Source organism: Canis lupus, chromosome 16 (assembly GCF_048164855.1).
Source record: "Canis lupus baileyi chromosome 16, mCanLup2.hap1, whole genome shotgun sequence".
Classification (NCBI taxonomy): Eukaryota; Metazoa; Chordata; class Mammalia; order Carnivora; family Canidae; genus Canis; species Canis lupus.
Window position 1 is genome coordinate 9801908 of NC_132853.1, and position 15707 is coordinate 9817614.

The 15707-nt window shown below is 57.8% G+C and overlaps 1 protein-coding gene across 1 annotated transcript; it reads left to right on the plus strand.

Moving 5' to 3' along the window:
- Positions 1-4345: 4345 nt before the first annotated feature.
- LOC140605923 (uncharacterized) lies at positions 4346-15390 on the plus strand. The gene is made up of 6 exons (XM_072778534.1): positions 4346-4521; positions 5619-6816; positions 8126-11278; positions 11470-11668; positions 12066-12313; positions 12564-15390. The coding sequence occupies exons 4-6, from the start codon at positions 11499-11501 to the stop codon at positions 13091-13093; spliced, it is 948 nt and encodes a 315-aa protein (XP_072634635.1). The 5' UTR covers positions 4346-4521; positions 5619-6816; positions 8126-11278; positions 11470-11498; the 3' UTR covers positions 13094-15390.
- Positions 15391-15707: the final 317 nt, after the last annotated feature.

Genomic DNA, 15707 nt, shown 5'->3' on the forward strand with positions numbered 1-15707 from the left:
CCCTTCTCTCCAGTGACCTGCGGGGGCCTCTGTTCCCTCACGTCCTCACCAGGGCCGCTGGTCCCCGCACCATGTACCTGCCGGTCTGAGGGTGACCAGCGCTGCCCCATAGGGTTTCCTTTGCCAGAGTCCCTCCCCGGGAGCTCCCGTCTCTGACACATACTCCCTGCGTCCTCCCCTCCCCTTGCACGTGCGTGTGTTGGTCTCTGTTCCTGTAGACCCCATGGACATGGAGCAGTGTTTGCACCAGAGGCTTGTGAAACCTTTCTCTGGCCTTGGGTTGTGACAATGCTTCTGCCCTCCGAGGGGTGTCTTCCAGCTTTCTGCAATTCCCCTGTTTCTGTGTTGGCCACAGGAGGAACCCACTGTCTGGGCTCCTGCCTGGGGTCTGGCTGTGGGGTCCCAGAAGGATCAGGGTCTCGACCACTAGAGTGTGCCCATATTTATTCAAGGGGCCTCTGTTATGATCTCCTCTTTCATCCTTCAGGGATTTCAGTACCGAAATAGGGGAATTCTGGGTCAAATACACACACACATACGGGGTCCTGTTTGAAAATCTGTGGGCAGCCAAAGGTACCTCCTGGGTGATTCCACTTCAGGGAACATCCAGAACACTTAAAGGAACAGAGAGAGAAAGCAGCTTAGGCTTCCAGGGGCTGGGCTGGGTGAAAAATGGGCAGGGAGGGCTTCTGGGTCAGGGTGTCCTTTGGGGACTGAGATATTCTGTGACTACACAGTAGATGCAGGGCATTCTAAATTTTATTCATGCTAGTAAATAGTGAAGTTAAATAAAATGTACTTTTATTTAAAGCCTAAAATGTATGATTCTAAAAAAAAAGTGAAATAGAAAAAAACAAAAAATCCTGCCCCTAAGAGAAACCATAATAAAGAAGAACATTTCTTCTCCTTCTCCTTCTTCTTCTTTCTTCTTTCTTCTTCTTCTTTTTTTTTAGAGGTTTTATTTATTTATTCATGAGAGACACAGAGAGAGAGGCAGAGACCCAGGAAGATGGAGAAGCAGGCTTCTCATAGGGAGCCCGATGCAGGACTTGATCCCGGGACCCTGGGATCACGCTCTGAGTTGAAGGCAGACACTTAACCGCTGAGGCACCCAGGGGGTCACAGATACATTCCTAGGGGGACATCAGGGTGACTTTGTGGAGCAGGAGGTACATTCAGGGTGGTGGCAGCTGGCGCCCCCTGCGGGTCTACCCCATCCAGAGCAGGGCCTGGTTTCCTGCAGGAGGAGGGGGACCAGGAGCCAGGAGCTCTCCCTGTACAGGTGGCACCTGTCCCCGCACCCCTGTCAGGACACCTGCTGGCTCCAGGGCCCCTGCAGGAGTCTCTGTGGACACCCCCTCTCCCCCCAGAGCTCCAGATGCAGGAGCAGCCTCTGCAGGGGGCCCTCTGGCTGTAGGACAGTCCTCAGGTTCTGGAGGGGTGCAGGCTCCCACCCCGGTCCTGGCTGCTCCACCTCTGTGAGAGGGGTCGTGAGAGGGGCTTTGAGGGGTCAGATGGGGACCCTGTGTGAGAGGAGAGAGACCCCCCACATGCCTGCCTCTCTGTGAGCCCCTGTAGGGACAGACCCAGTTGAGGGCCTCCCAGAGGGGCCGCAGCCAAGAAGGAACCTCACCCCCAGGATGTCTCCCCTACGGCTGTACCCCAGCTGGGTGCTCTGAGCCCAGTCTTGGCTCCTTGCCCCACCCCAGCCTCTGAGGCTCCTCCCCGTGGGGCCCAGCCCCTACCCCTGCCCAGACACCCACAGATACCCCGCCCCAGCTTCTCACTCTGGAAGTCAGTTTCCGTGAGTTCCGGCTCTAGGACCAGAGTTCAGTGTAGGATGACCAGGGACTGTGGCCTGGAGACCACTCTGTGGAGACTCCGTCCCCACGTCCACGCTGGCCCTGCTGGGGGGCGGGGCACAACTGTACCACTGGAGGGAGGTGGGACCTGGTGTCCCCCACCTCTCACCTCCAGCCTCTGCAGTGCTCTGCAAAGAGGGGGACGGGCAGCCACCCGGAGGCCTCACAGCCCCACCCGGACCTCCTCCCTGTGCTCCTGCCCACACCCCCTGTGCTCCCAGATCACACACAGAGCTGGGTGTGAACAGCCTTGCACCCGGGACACAGCGACCCATCCTTGCAGGGCTGGGGTCAGCCCTGGGCAGAAGGGCACGGCCTCCCCCCACCCTATCCCACCAGGCAGCCTGGACCTGGGGAGTGAACAGCACCTGCCCACCAGGCATCTGTGCCCTCATCAGCCTTCTCCTGCTCAGGGTGGGCGCACCCCACATGACCCCTCTTTACTTACACACACACACACACACACACACACAAAGGAGGGCGATGGGGCTGCTCGGTGGGATCACAGCAGTGTCTGGCCGGACTGGGCCTCTCTGTGTTCCTTGTGGGCCCCTCCAGGCACATGGTGGAGCCATCGGGGTGACAGGTCACCTACAGTCTGTAGCATGGAAAAGGCTCTCACTGCGGGCTTCCTGAGAACACATCCCGGGTCACGAGGACACAGCAGGACAGTAGGCTGCTTATTTGAGCATCTCCAGCCAAGTGAACTGGAAGGGCCGGGCTGCTCTAGAGCGTGGGTGCCCGTGGCGAGGCACCCTGGGTACCCACTGACCTTCAGCCTGGCATCTCCTCTCCTCATGCCACGGTCCTGGGCAGTTCCCAGGAGTCAATGCCCTCATCCCACGGTCCAGCTGCCTCCTACCTCTTCCTTCTTTCCCCCTTATCACCCCCAGGGTCCACTCCTCCTTTGATCCCACCTGGGGAGCTAGTTCGTGTGTGTGCGTGCAGGCACAACCTTGTACCTGGGCCCACACGAGGATGCTCAGAGGAAAGGGCCCCATATGGGAGCGGTGCGCAGGGGTCACCCAGGACCTTAGGGGCTCTCATCCCCAAAGGAAATCCCCCCTCCCCAGGAAGGTGAAGTCTGGGCCTAGGAAGAGGACCCTTCTCCTCCAGCCTCTGCTCACCCGGTGGGTCCCAGGCCAGTCCCTGTCTCTCCTGACTTAGGTTCCCAATTGCCCCAGGAGGGGTTGGAGGAGGAACATCATCATGTCGCTCAGCGTGTCTAGGTGGCACCTACCGTTTGAGAGGGTTTGACGCAGAGCACTCTGGTTGGGCGCTGTTGTCTCACCAACGGTTGGAGGCCGGTGGATCCTGCACAGGTGCACGCAGACCAGCAGAAAGCATGTGCATGGGACCCCACCTTGCAGCAGGCACGCACCGCCACGGGGTCGCTGAGGGGTTAGTCCCATGAGTCCTTGTCTCCAGTCCTTGTGCTCAGTGACCTGACTCACATCCTCTTAGGCTGGGGCCACCTCCAGTCCTGCCAGGCAGGGCCGCTGGCCTGAGTGGATATGGAGACCTAGGGACAGAGAGACAGGAAATATCTCCCACCTGCCGTCCTGGCCCCCATGTGCCACGTGGGTTCATGACTGGGTCAGGGGAGGTGGAGGTGGCCTCCAGTCTGGGCGGGGAGAAGGTCAGGCTGCCTTTTCCTCCTCTACATCCCTCCCTCTGTTCCTGGCAGCCCCCAAGTGCCCCACAGTCCAATACTTTGGACACCTTCATCTCCTGCTTTAGTCCCCAACACACCCTCCTCAAGCAGGAGTCACTGACAGCATTCTCAAACTAGGAAACGGAGGTTCCAGGAGCTACCACAGGAGCTTCCCGGTCACAGGGCTGTGACATGGCCCTGCTGGGGGTGTGAACCCAGGGCAATCTGGCCTAAAGTCTGAGCTTGCATACAGGTCTGAGGAAGTGGCCTCTGAGGCCAGGCTTGGAGGTGAGGCCAACCTGGAGGGGGCCATGGGGATAGGCAGTGGTGGCAGGGGGCTCTGAGAAACAAAGACTTTGGCATCCCTGGGTAGTAAGTCCTAGGAGGCTGGAAGGGGTGAGGGGTGCACACTGTGGAGGGTTGTTTGGACCAGATTATGCAGGGATCTCTGGAGGTTGGGCAAGGAGTCAGGGGGTTTGGAGGCCCAGGGGACATAGTCTGGACAGTCTTACCAGAGCCACTCCTCCTAGATGTGGAGGGAGCTTGGTGGGCATGTTATTGCCCCCACTCAAGCATGGATCACCAAGCCACTGCCAGGGATGAGGCAGCTGCCTCAGTTTCCTTCTGTGCAGAGTGGTGTCCATGTGGTCTTCTGCCTCTGCCCAGCCCTGGACATGCTGCCTGGAAGATCCAGAGATGGCCTCTGGTCAGGGTAGCAGCTCCAGTGAGGCCAGTACTCAGAGAGGCCTGAGTGAGGCTACCGGAGGGACTCCCCACCTGCCAGTTCACCAGGACACTCTTGTACCTTTTGCCGATCTTCACAGTAGGGCTGACACGGTTCAGGCATCATCGCCCACCTGCTGTATGCAGAGCTGCAGCGAGGAGCCATGTATGCAGATCCTGAGACACAGAGCTCCTGTGAGCCTGAAGCTGCCAGGAGTGTGGTGGAAGCTGAGGAGGACGAGGTGCTGCGTGAAGCTTAGCTGGTGCCTGCGGTTTCCAGAGGTAACTGGGAGGTCAACTCTGGAAGTTGAGGAAAGGAAAGTTCAGTGGGAACTCTGGATTGTGCAGGGCACCCCCTGCCAGCATCTAGCTCAGAGGCTTCTAGAGACTGTGTCTTCTTGGCCCTTTGTGGGTGTGGATTGGGGCCCCAGGCCCCAGGAAGGGCTGTCAGGGAGAAAGGGCAGGACAGTCACCTTCTTGTCTTGGCCACCAGGGGACTCTGGGACAAAGCTCATGTGGATCTCATCCTCTACAAGGGGCTGAGGGAGCTGGCTGAGTACATGCAGAGCGGGCAGGCAATGTCCCTGCAACCAAGGAGGGGCTGCATCTGAGCTGGCCACAGGACTTGGAGTGAGGGCTCCTTTGGGTCTTGGGTGCTGTGTTGGGGGTCTGGTGGCAGAACTGAAGGGCTGGCTGACTTTACATGGATTGGACACCATGGGTGAATGGGTGCTCTCGGGTGTCCGTGGCCACAGATGGACCTGGAACACACAGGGGAAGGTGTGAAGGTGTGAAGGAAGTGCCCAGAGACAGTGCCCGCAGCCATGCAGCATTTCCTGCCCGTGGGCAGTGCTTTCCGGCAAAATGTAGCTAGTCTTCCTGTTCCTACAGCACAGAAGGTGCCTGAGTGAGTGGTTCCTCAGAATCCAGGTCAGTCTGTTGCTGGCCTGGAATGCCTATTAAGGTAGTAATTGCCCAGGTAGCCTGACCCAGTCCAGTCTGTAATTGCTTCTCTACCCAACATCCCAGACCTGGAAAGTTGCCCTCTGGCTGGTGCCGCAGGAATGGTTAGAAGGTTCCTCTGAGGGCGGCCCCGGTGGCACAGAGGTTTGGTGCCGCCTGCAGCCTGGGGTGTGATCCTGGGGACCCGGGATCGAGTCCCACATCGGGCTCCCTGCGTGGATCCTGCTTCTCCCTCTGCCTGTGTCTCTGTGTCTATGAATAAATAAATAAAAAAATTTTTTAAAAAAAGGTTCCTCTGATTCAGTAGGAGATCAAAGTTACTACAGCAAAAGAAATTATGAAGATTGGAATGGAGATAAATGGAAGAGAAGAGCACTTGAAGAAATCAGTGACAAGAACAGTTCTCTCTTTTGCAGATTTTACCAAAATTCACAAGGAGACAAAAATGGAAGCATTTTATACCGGCAGTTGCCTACTGAAGTGACGTAGATAATTCTAGAAGCACACAAACTACCAAAACTGACTCAGAAGAAATGGAAAACCTGAGTAGACCTATAATTAGTACATTGACGGAAGCAGTCATGAGAACTTCCCAACAAAGTAAAGCCCAGAACCTGATGCTTTCCATGCTGATGTGTCCCACACATTTGAAGAAGACATAATACTCATGCTTCTGAAATTCTGCAAAAAGTACAAGAGGAGGGCACACTTCCCGACTCACCCTAGAATGCCAGCATTGTCCTGATTCTAAAGACTGACAAACATCTTTGAGAAAAGGCAACCGCAGCCCAGAATCCATTATGAAGAGAGATAGAAAAATCCTAGCAAACAAGATTCTAGCAGCACATTGACAGGACTCTACATCATGACCAAGTATGATTTAGGCCGGGGAGACAAAGGCTGTTCTCTATACTAATCAACGTCCTATGCTACATCAGTAAGACACATCCTCTTAGTTGTTGTAGGATAAGCTTTGACAAAATCCAAACCCTTTCATGATACATGCTCTCAAGAAAATAGAAATAGAATTCTCAATTACAGGGAAGGAGGAACACCTGGGGCACTTGGTTGAGTATCTGACTCTTAGTTTGGGCTCAGGTCATGAATGCATGGGTGTTGAGATCTAGGACCCATTGGTCTCTGCCCTCAGAGGGGAGTTTGATTGGAGATTCTAACCCTCTGCACCTACCCCCATTCATGTGCACACACCCTTTCTCTCAAATAAAGAAATAAATCTTGTGGCTGGTGTTGGCTCTGGAGCTTGCCAGGCTCCAGCTGGGAACTGGAGGCAAAGCTAGTACTGGACATGAGAGTGACTTGAGCTGGTTCTAGCTCTAGATCTGGTGCTAGAGAAGTATCTCTGGTGCTTTCACAGGAATTGGTGATCAAATTTCCTTTCTGGCATTCGAATTTGAACTAGGTCTAGTGTTTTCTGGTCCAGTTTCAATGTGAGAGCTGCTGCTAGAGCTTCATCTACCTCAGGAGCTTGTCCTCGAGATACCTGTCCACAGAAGCTGCTGTAAGAAGTGCTCTAACATGGGCATGGGATGGAACTTTGGAGCTCAAGCTAGATCAGTGCTGCAGCTGGCTCCTCCTCTGAACCCGGCTTTGTCTGTAAGTCTGCAATTGGTTTGGACCTTCTTCGGTCTCTAGATGAGTCCTGCTGCACTTTCCTCCTATGCAGAGCAGGGGGCTATGACATCCCCCTTTCCAGGAAGTCCTATTGGGATCCTTTACAAGGAGCCTTTCAGAAGAGGCCTGCTCTCAGAGAGGAGGACCAAGAGGAGGAGGAGCTGTGTTGGCACAGTTGTGCCAGAAATCACAGGGATGATGAGGAAGCAGACACTGGGGTGGGGGATTGGTATGATCAGTAGATTCTCTGGATCCTGCAGAGCACTCCAGGCTGGGGTCCAGCTCCAGGGCTTCTAGAAGCTCCATTTAGGAGCTGGGGTTTCCTGGCCCCTTCTGTGCAGGTGGAGTGGGGGTCCCTAGCAATTGGAAGGGCTGTCGGGAGAAGGGATTGGACAGTCAGCCACTTTTCCTGGCCATCTGGGAACTCTGGGTCACAGCTCATGCCAATCTCCTCCATGTTGGAGTTAGGGGAGGTCATGGAGTGGCAGTGTCCCCAGTACTGAGATCTGGGCCCCATCTGAGCTACTCCAGGCCTTGTGAGTGGGAGCTGGCCTTGTCCCTGGCCCAGGATGTTTGCAGGGGCCTGGTGCCTGCAGGGAAGGTGAATTCTGCAGTGTCCAGGCCAGGTGGGGGAGAGGTGTTCTGGAGTGCCCACAGAGATTGTGGGACCTATACCAGGAAAGTAGGAGAGAAGTGTGGAGTCAGCAGTAAGTGGAGCTGGCAGGGCTCTGTGCCCATGAGCAGGGCTCTTGGGCAAGAACAGGCACTCCTTCAATCACAGATCAGAAGTCACCTGTGTTTGGTCCTCGGAAATCCAGGTCACTCAGTTGAGAGCAAGGCATCATGCCCAGCGGCTGGACAGACCCAGCCTGTTATTATTCCTGAGGTGGTCTGACCTGGCAGGTTGAGGTAAAATTACCTGGATGGTCTATGTCACTCCAGTGATGCCTGCTCATTTTGGGGGCCTCTGCAGGGGGGCATCCAGGGTGAAATCTGGGACCAGGCAGCCCTCCTGTACGTGAACACGTGCCTGCCCGTGCTAGTCCACGTCCCGTGCAAACACAGGCACAGGGAGACAGGTTCCGGCGTCCACCTGGCCTCTTCCTGGGGCAGGTGAGGGTGCATGGCAGGGCGTCCCTGCTGTCCTCTGCGGGTGCCATGTGCCCATGAGATTTACAAGGTGCAGGGAAGGGAGCACCGGCTGACCAGCACCGCTTTAACTTGCACACTTCAGAATGAAAATCCAGATTTCAGGAAGGTGACCTGAGGGTCCCTCTGTGGCTTTTACCAGACGGTACTTCACGCTGCGGGAAGGACATGGCCCTGAGGTCTCAGGGAGGTGTTGGCCCCCCACCGCTCGGAGCTGCAGAGAGGAGCCAGGAGACCTCAAAATGCAAACACAGTATACAACCCAGTTGTGAGCAGCGGTTCCTGGGGGTGGGGTGGGGGGAAAGAGGCATGCCAGGCTGCAGAAGCAGGCCCTGTGGGGAGGGGCGGCCCAGGCTGCCCCCGGGACTACTCAGGTCTGGGCAGCACAGTCAGCGACACGAGGAGGCCCCCGTCCTGCCCTGGATGTAGGGGCTGGGTGCAGGGCAGCGGCCCCCACCCACACCACCGAGGATACTGCGCTGGTGGCCCACCTGGCCCCCATCATCCCCTGTCCCCGGAGGGTCCCTTGGAACGCTGCAGGGTGAAGGCTGGTGAGAACCCACAGGGGTAATGGGACTTGTTACTGGTCACCGCTATGCTCCTGATACTGGGGGGTGCTGGGGACACAGCAGGATGGGGGAGGGGGGAGCCCCTGCCAAGTGAATAGCAACCTGGACCCGCAGCCACACTGAGCAAGACACTTTCAGGGCACTAAGGACCCAAAGGCACGGGCGGGCTTCTGGGACAGGCAGGTGGGGTTGGGGTGCTCCAAGAACATCTAGGGGGCCCTGGGGGCTACTTGTAAACCGACAGAGAAGGATGACCCTGGCAGGAGGGGACCTGCAAGGTTGCCACCCTGGAGATGAACCCCAAGAGAGCCCAGGCAGCCAAAGGAGAAGGTGAGTGTGCTTAAGGCCAGAGAGAGGCAGGGCCGGCCTCCGGGTGAGGAGAGGAGGGTCGCCCCCAGCCCTCCCCCTGCTGCTGCAGTGCTTGCTGAGCCCGCTCTATCTACCTCTGGGCCCCGGCGGGGGCGCACCCTGACCACCTGGTGACCTGACGGTGCTGGGGGCGGTCACCAGGACAATGACCCGGGAGGGCTGGGCTCGGGATTCAGGACCACGGTGCGATGAGTGCCATGCCACCAACCAGGGGCCGGGGAGCTCAGGGGGCTGTGATGTGGAGAGGTCCCCAGACCCCGGCTTGGGGAGGGCCAAGGGAGGGCCTCCTGCCCCAGGTCATCCAGGAGACTGACTCCCCGGGGTTCCCCAAGGGCTTTGCCCCTCATGTGGCCATGACCTCAACCCAAGGAGTCTGGGCCGCTCCCTCCGTCCACCCCCACCCTCCCCACCCCGGTCAGCCCCAGCCCTGACCAGGGACAAACCACTCTTCACACACGTGTAAGATGATCCGAATCACCTGTTCACAAACAGTTGCCCTTCAGGAGGCAACAGGAATATTTTTGCACGGTTTATATTGTGAAGTGTCCCTCCGTTGTCCACAGCTCAGCCCCGTAGTGACAATGAGTCAGCCCTGCAGGTGGTGAGAGCCCGAGGGTGTGGAGGTCCATGCTGCCACCCTGGGAGCTGCTGGAGCCAGGGCAGCGCCCTCTCCTATGTCACCTGTCCTGTGGCCGCCCACGGAGGGCCCAGGGCTGAGGTGGGTCCTCTCCGCCCCGGAGAAGCTCTCTGCCTCAGGCCCCGGATCCTGTGTCGGGGAAAAGCCGCTGTCCTCACAGTCTGGCTGTGACGAGGTCGCAGATTCCATCCGGGGCCCCATCCTGGGTGTCCCAGAGCAGGGAGCCCTGGGGGCTGGCAGGGGGCCCCAGACCCACTCAGCCACCTGGAAGCTGCTGGGTGGGCTTCATTCAGTCGCCAAATGGACACGAAACCCCTTCAGGACATTGTGCATGATTCAGCGTCCGCGGCAGACACAGCTCCCTGGGCTCGGGGCTGCCGCTCGAGTCGGGGAGTCACCGGGAGCCCTGGACCTGGGCCTGGTGGCCTCCTCTCCACAGGGATTCCTCTGCCTCGTTGTCAGAAGGATGAGGGACCCGAGGACGAAGAGACCCCGTCTCCGAGGTGGGGGACATGCGGGGCTTTGGGGGTGGGGGACAGAGCCTGGCCCCCCGCATCCTGTGATTCCTGCTGCAGGGCTGAGGTGTGGGGGCCCCTCGTGCAGGAGCACGGGAGTCAGAGAGCTGTGGCCGGGGTCCCGCAGCCAAGGGAGCAGCGGGGAGGCTGGGGGCTGAGATTGTGCCTTGAGGGGAGTGGCCCCTCCTCTGCCCACCCCAGCCCGGCCTGTACTGACCGGACCCTGGGGCCCCCCACTCACATCCAGGCCTCACACCTCAGTCCCCCAGCCCCGCGGCATGTGGTAAGTGGACAGGGTGGGGGCTGCGTCACCCAGAGCAGCTTCAGGGAGAGGAGGAGACCCCATGTGCCCCGAAGGGAGTAGGACAGCTGTCGGTGCAGGGACGGGGCGGCGAAGGGCCCTGACAGGGACACTGGGCAGGCTGCGCAGGGGATCCGCCTGTGCCTCCCCCTCACATAGAGAAGTAGCAGCACCTACTGTGTGCGGCCAGGGCAGGGACAGGACAGACCCTGTGCCTGGCACCTCCAGTGCAGAGGGAGGACCCAGACAGACAAGGGAGGTGGGAGGGGGGTCAGCTCCCCTGAGGCAGGCAGGGGCGCTCACACCATGGATGGAGGGCTCCCCCCTGTGGGGACATCCAGCCCCGCCTGCTGCCCAGACCTGCCCCTGCCTGGGTGGCCTTGGGGGTGGCTGGGGTGGGCCCGGGGTCTGGCTGGAGCATCCCCAGGGGCTCAGGGGTCTGCGTGGGAGGGAGGGCCAGGCCCCTGAGCTGCTGTCTGCCCTCCTGCCTCCAGGGCACCTGGCGGGACCGGTCCTCGGAGGACCTCTGTCAGCCCTCAGACACGTGTGTGTCCGACCTGGGAGCAGGAGGTCGGGGCGCAGGACAGTGGAGAGGGCCAGGCAGGCTGCGATGCCTCCAGGGGGGCTGCCGGGCACTGTCTCTGCAGAGCGCCACACAGGAGATGGGCAGGGGGCTGGGCAGCGGACACCTGCTCCAGCTTCTGGAGGGAGGGCAGGGGCACCACCCCGCCAGTGCAGGCCAGTAGAGGCTCAGGATGGGTGCAGCCAAGGAAGGGTTTCCAGATCCAGGGCCCGGAGAAGGCCGGGGAAGTCCTCCTGGCCAGATGCTGCCCGGGTCACTGCCCTGCTGGTCCTGAACCTGACTCTGCTCCTAGAGGCAGAGCTCACGAGGCCGAGCCTGAGGGTGAGCCCAGGGGTGGGGGGGCTGTGTGGGTAGGACTGTGTGGACGGGGTGGGGGTGGATGGTGAGCAAGGAGCCTCTCGGGTGGAGGGCGGTCAGGGGCACCTGTGAGAGGAGTAGTTGGGTGAGAAGGCCATGTTGACCTCACCTCCCTGACCAGACCCCCCCCCCGCGTTTTGGAACCGGGTAACCAGGCACCCGCATTCCAGAGACAGGCCTCTACATGCTCACTTGGTTGGAGATCATCTATCCAAGAGCATGTTTTCCTGCTGCTTCCACATGTCTGGATGTTGCCGAGGGAGGACTGCACGCCCTGCCAGCAGTGCCACCCACGGGGAGTGTCCTGGCAGGGCTCCCCGACGCCTCTGGACACTTAGAAGGAAGGGTCGAAAGGTAACACGGGACCCCAGGGCCATCCCGCCAGCCCCACACCCCTCTGACCAGACCTTTGCAGCCCTGGGTCCCCTCCCCGAGGGTGCATGTGGGAGGCGGCAGGGGTCATGTGGCATGCGAACGGGAGAAGGCTGATGAGGGGTCAGAACCTGGTGGGCAGGTGGTGGTCACTCCCCAGGTGCAGGCTGGCTGGTGGGATGGGGTGGGGGGGCCTGCCCTTCGGCCCAGGGCTGACCCCGGCCCTGCAGGGATGGGTCGCTGCGTCCCGGGTGCAGGGCTGTGCACACCCAGGTCTGTGTGTGATCTGGGAGCACAGGGGGAGTGGGCAGCAGCACAGGGAGGAGGGCCGGGCGGGGCTGTGAGGTCTCTGGGCGGCTGCCCGTCCCCCTCTCTGCAGAACATCAAAAATGAAGTGGAAAGGAGGCTGCAGACCCCACTTCAACCCTTACCGAGGGGCAGTTGTGCCAGGCTGCCCAGCAGGGCCAGCATGGAATCCGACGCAGAGTAGCCGCACATGGCTCCCCTCACAAGGGACCGGGGCTTGTCTGGGAAGGCCTGTGACACTGCCCAAGCCACTGTACCTGGTCCAGGTCCTACACCGGACTCTGGTCCTAGAGGAGGAGCTAACAGAGGCCGAGCCTGAGGGTGATAAGCCTGGGGCTGGGGAATTGGGGTGTCTGGGCAGGGGTGGGTGCTGGGACCCACAGGGAGGCGCCCCCAGAGGCTGGGGTGGGGCCAGGAGCCACAGTTGGGCTCAGAGCACCCAGCTGGGGGATGGCAGTCGGGGAGACGTTCCATGGTGGGATCTTGGCGGCGGCTTCTAGAAAATGCAGTGGGATATTCCTACTCTGGAAAGGCCCTTCTGGAAGGCAGACATGTTGATCTCCTCTTGCAGCTTCATGGTCGCCTCAGCAGCTCGTGGTGGCTGCAGCCACAGATCCTCTACAATCTGAAGATCTCGATCCAGCCGCAGAAGCAGCAGCAGAAGCAACGCCAGCTCGGGATCTACAGGCATTTCCATCAGTCCGCGTCATGCTTCCTGCAGCAGCAGCTCCGCCTCTAGTGCCCGCCTCCTGCAGGGGCTCCAGAAAGCAAGCTAGAGCCAGGGCAGGATCCACCACCTGGGGACCTGGAGCCAGCTCTGCACCTCCTTTTGCAGAAGAGATGGAGCCAGCTTGGGACCCAGCAGCCCTCAGGGAGCGCCAGCCCTGGAGCTACCCTCACTGCCAGCTCCCAATGCACAGTTTCAGCCCGATGCCCCACTCAACACTCTGTGGAGTGTTCCTCTCCCCTATTGTGGCTTTGTTTGCTTTTGTGTTTGTTTTTACTTTGTCTCTTTTTGTTTTTGTTTTTTCACATTCTTTCTGCTGTTCTCTACTTTGGATTTTAAATAGATTTAGTTATTTTCAATTGAGCAACTCATGAGCATTAAGTACATTTCCAACGCTAAGACACAATGTCACAGAACTTAGGTGCGGAAAGGACATCCCGAACCAGAAGCCCTCATCGCTCCCCAAAGGACCACCTGAACCAGAAGCCCTCCCTGCCCATTTCTACCCAAACCAGCCCCTGGAACCCCTAAGCTGCTTTCTCTCTCTGTTCACCTGTTCTGGATGTTTCCTACAAGTACATTCACCTAACAGGTACCTTTGTGTCTCTGCCCATGTATTTTCAAAGGGACCCTTATGTGTGTGTTTATTTGACCAGGTTTCCTCTTATTCAATATTGAAATCTGATCCCAGAACTGGCAGGAGAGCTGAGACTGGCGCTGCCCCAATTTCTGGAGCTGGTGCAGGCATCAGCGTTGGACCTGGCTCTAGCTCCGGGGCAGGTGTTAGAGCTGTGAGAATGCTGAGTCCACCTCCATGGAAGATCTAGAGCTGGTTCTGCATTTGGATATGGTTCTAGAGCTGACGCTACCTCTGGTGCTGAAGCTAGAGCTACCACTGTGGCTCTGGCTCTGTAGCTGACACTGAAGCTGGCTCCGACTTCCGAGTGGGTGCTGGAGGGGCTTTAGCTGTGGATCTTGTATTGAAGCTGGCCACTGCTCTGGGACTAGTGATATAGCTGGCACTAGAGTTACAGACGGCTCTAATCATGGAAGTGGTACACGAGCTGCACCAGTGTGAGAGCTAGTATTAGAGCTGACTCTGGCTTTGCATGCTAGATCTGGTGCTTGTGGCTCTAGTGTATAGCCAGTCCTAGGTCTAGCTCTGTAGCCAGTGGTAAAATGGGTGGTAGAGCTGGTTGTAGCTCTTTGCAGGCTCCACCGATGAGGTTGGCATCAGGGCAGAGGCTAACACGAGAGCAGGGACAGGATCTGGCCCAGGAGTTGGTGTATAGCTCATGCCAGAGCATGATCTAGCTTTGAGGTGGGTGCTGAAGCCGGTTCTTTTCTCTTGAGGGGACACTGGATCTAAGTCTGCTACTGGTTGGTGTCCGTGCAGGCTTTCACTCTGGAGCTGGTGCAGGAGTTGGCACTTGTGAGAACTCCAGCTCCGGACCTGGTACAAGAACAGTTGCTGGTGTAGCCTCTAGCTCTGATCTTGGTGCTGACTCTAGTTCTGGAGCCAATGCTAGAACAGGTGCTGGAGCGAGCTCTTCCTTGGAAACTGGCACTGCCTCTGAATGCGCTTCAGGCTGATTCTCACTCTCAAGTGGGCACTAGAACTATCACTGGGCTGGCACTAGAGTTGGCAAAAAAGAAAAAAAAAAAAAGCTGCGTCTAACTCCGGAGTTGATGCAAGTGTCAGAGCAGGAGTTAACCTTAGCTGTGGAGCTGGCCTGAACTCTGTTGCTAGAGCTGAGAATGGAACCGGCTATAGCAGGGGATCAGGTGCAGAAGCTGGTGGTAGCATTGACTGAGTCTGGAGCTTTGGCTGGAGCTGGCTCGGGAGCTCCCTCAAGCTCTTGAGCTGGTGCTGAAGCTAGTTCTGGCGCTGGCACTAGCTCTAGAGATGGCTCTAGCTCTACAGCTGCCTGTAGCTCCAGCTGTGTTGCCAGCGCTAATACTGGAGCAGGCCCCAGTTCGTTTCTGTCATCTGTTAATCTGGAATTTATGTGGGGTCTGATCCAAACTCTAGAGCTGGCTGGCACTGGAGCTGGCAAGGATGTTGGCAGAGCTGCCTCTATCTCTGCAGTTGTGTGACAAAGCTGGAGCTGGACCTGGTTCTAGCCCTGAAGCTGGCTGGAACTTGTTCTGGAGCTGGCTAGAGTTCTAGGGCTTTTACAGGAGCTTAGGTTAGAACACCAGCTCTGGATTTGATACCATATCTGGTGATCAAGCTGGCTCTGTGTCTGCAACTGGCACTGGCTCTGAACTGGAAGTGGCACTGGAGCTGGTACTGGCTCCAGCTCAGGAACTGTCGCATGCACTACTGCTGGACTTGGCTCTAGCTCTACACCTGTCACCACATCTAGCTGTTGGGCTGGTGCCAAAAATTACTCTAACTCCAGATTTGGTACGGGTGCTGGACAGGAGCTGGCAATGAAAGTGGTGCTAGCTCTGGAGCTGGGGTGGAGCAGGCACCAGAGTTGGTACTGGTGCTGCAAGAGGACAGAGGTTTGTCAACATGATCCCCTTCCCACATGCCTGTCCGGAAACAGACTACTTTCCAGTGCCTTGCAGAGAAGCCACAACCCAGGACCCACCCCAGGACCTCTTCCTCCCCTATAGACTGTGTGTATGCCTATCAAATAAATTTCTTTTCTTCCCTTCCTTATCTTCTCATCTCATCTAATCTCATTTCGTCACGTGGCAAAATATAGATGCATTGAGAATAGTTAACTTCACATCATAGTATGCAAGTTACAGGATATCAAAGAAAAGAGTGCACTTCACCCAGGAACCTTGAATCCTCGTTGGGAGAGTTTTTGTGTGGTTTGAATTGTACACTGGAGAGATGTGCCATGCTAGGAGGAAAATGACTTAGGTATTCTCTTCATTTGGAGATTACATATGGCTAAAGGGGATGTGTGGGTGCCAAGTTAAGGCTGGGTGGGCTGTGACCCTCAGTCTTCCATGTCAACCTGACCAGGC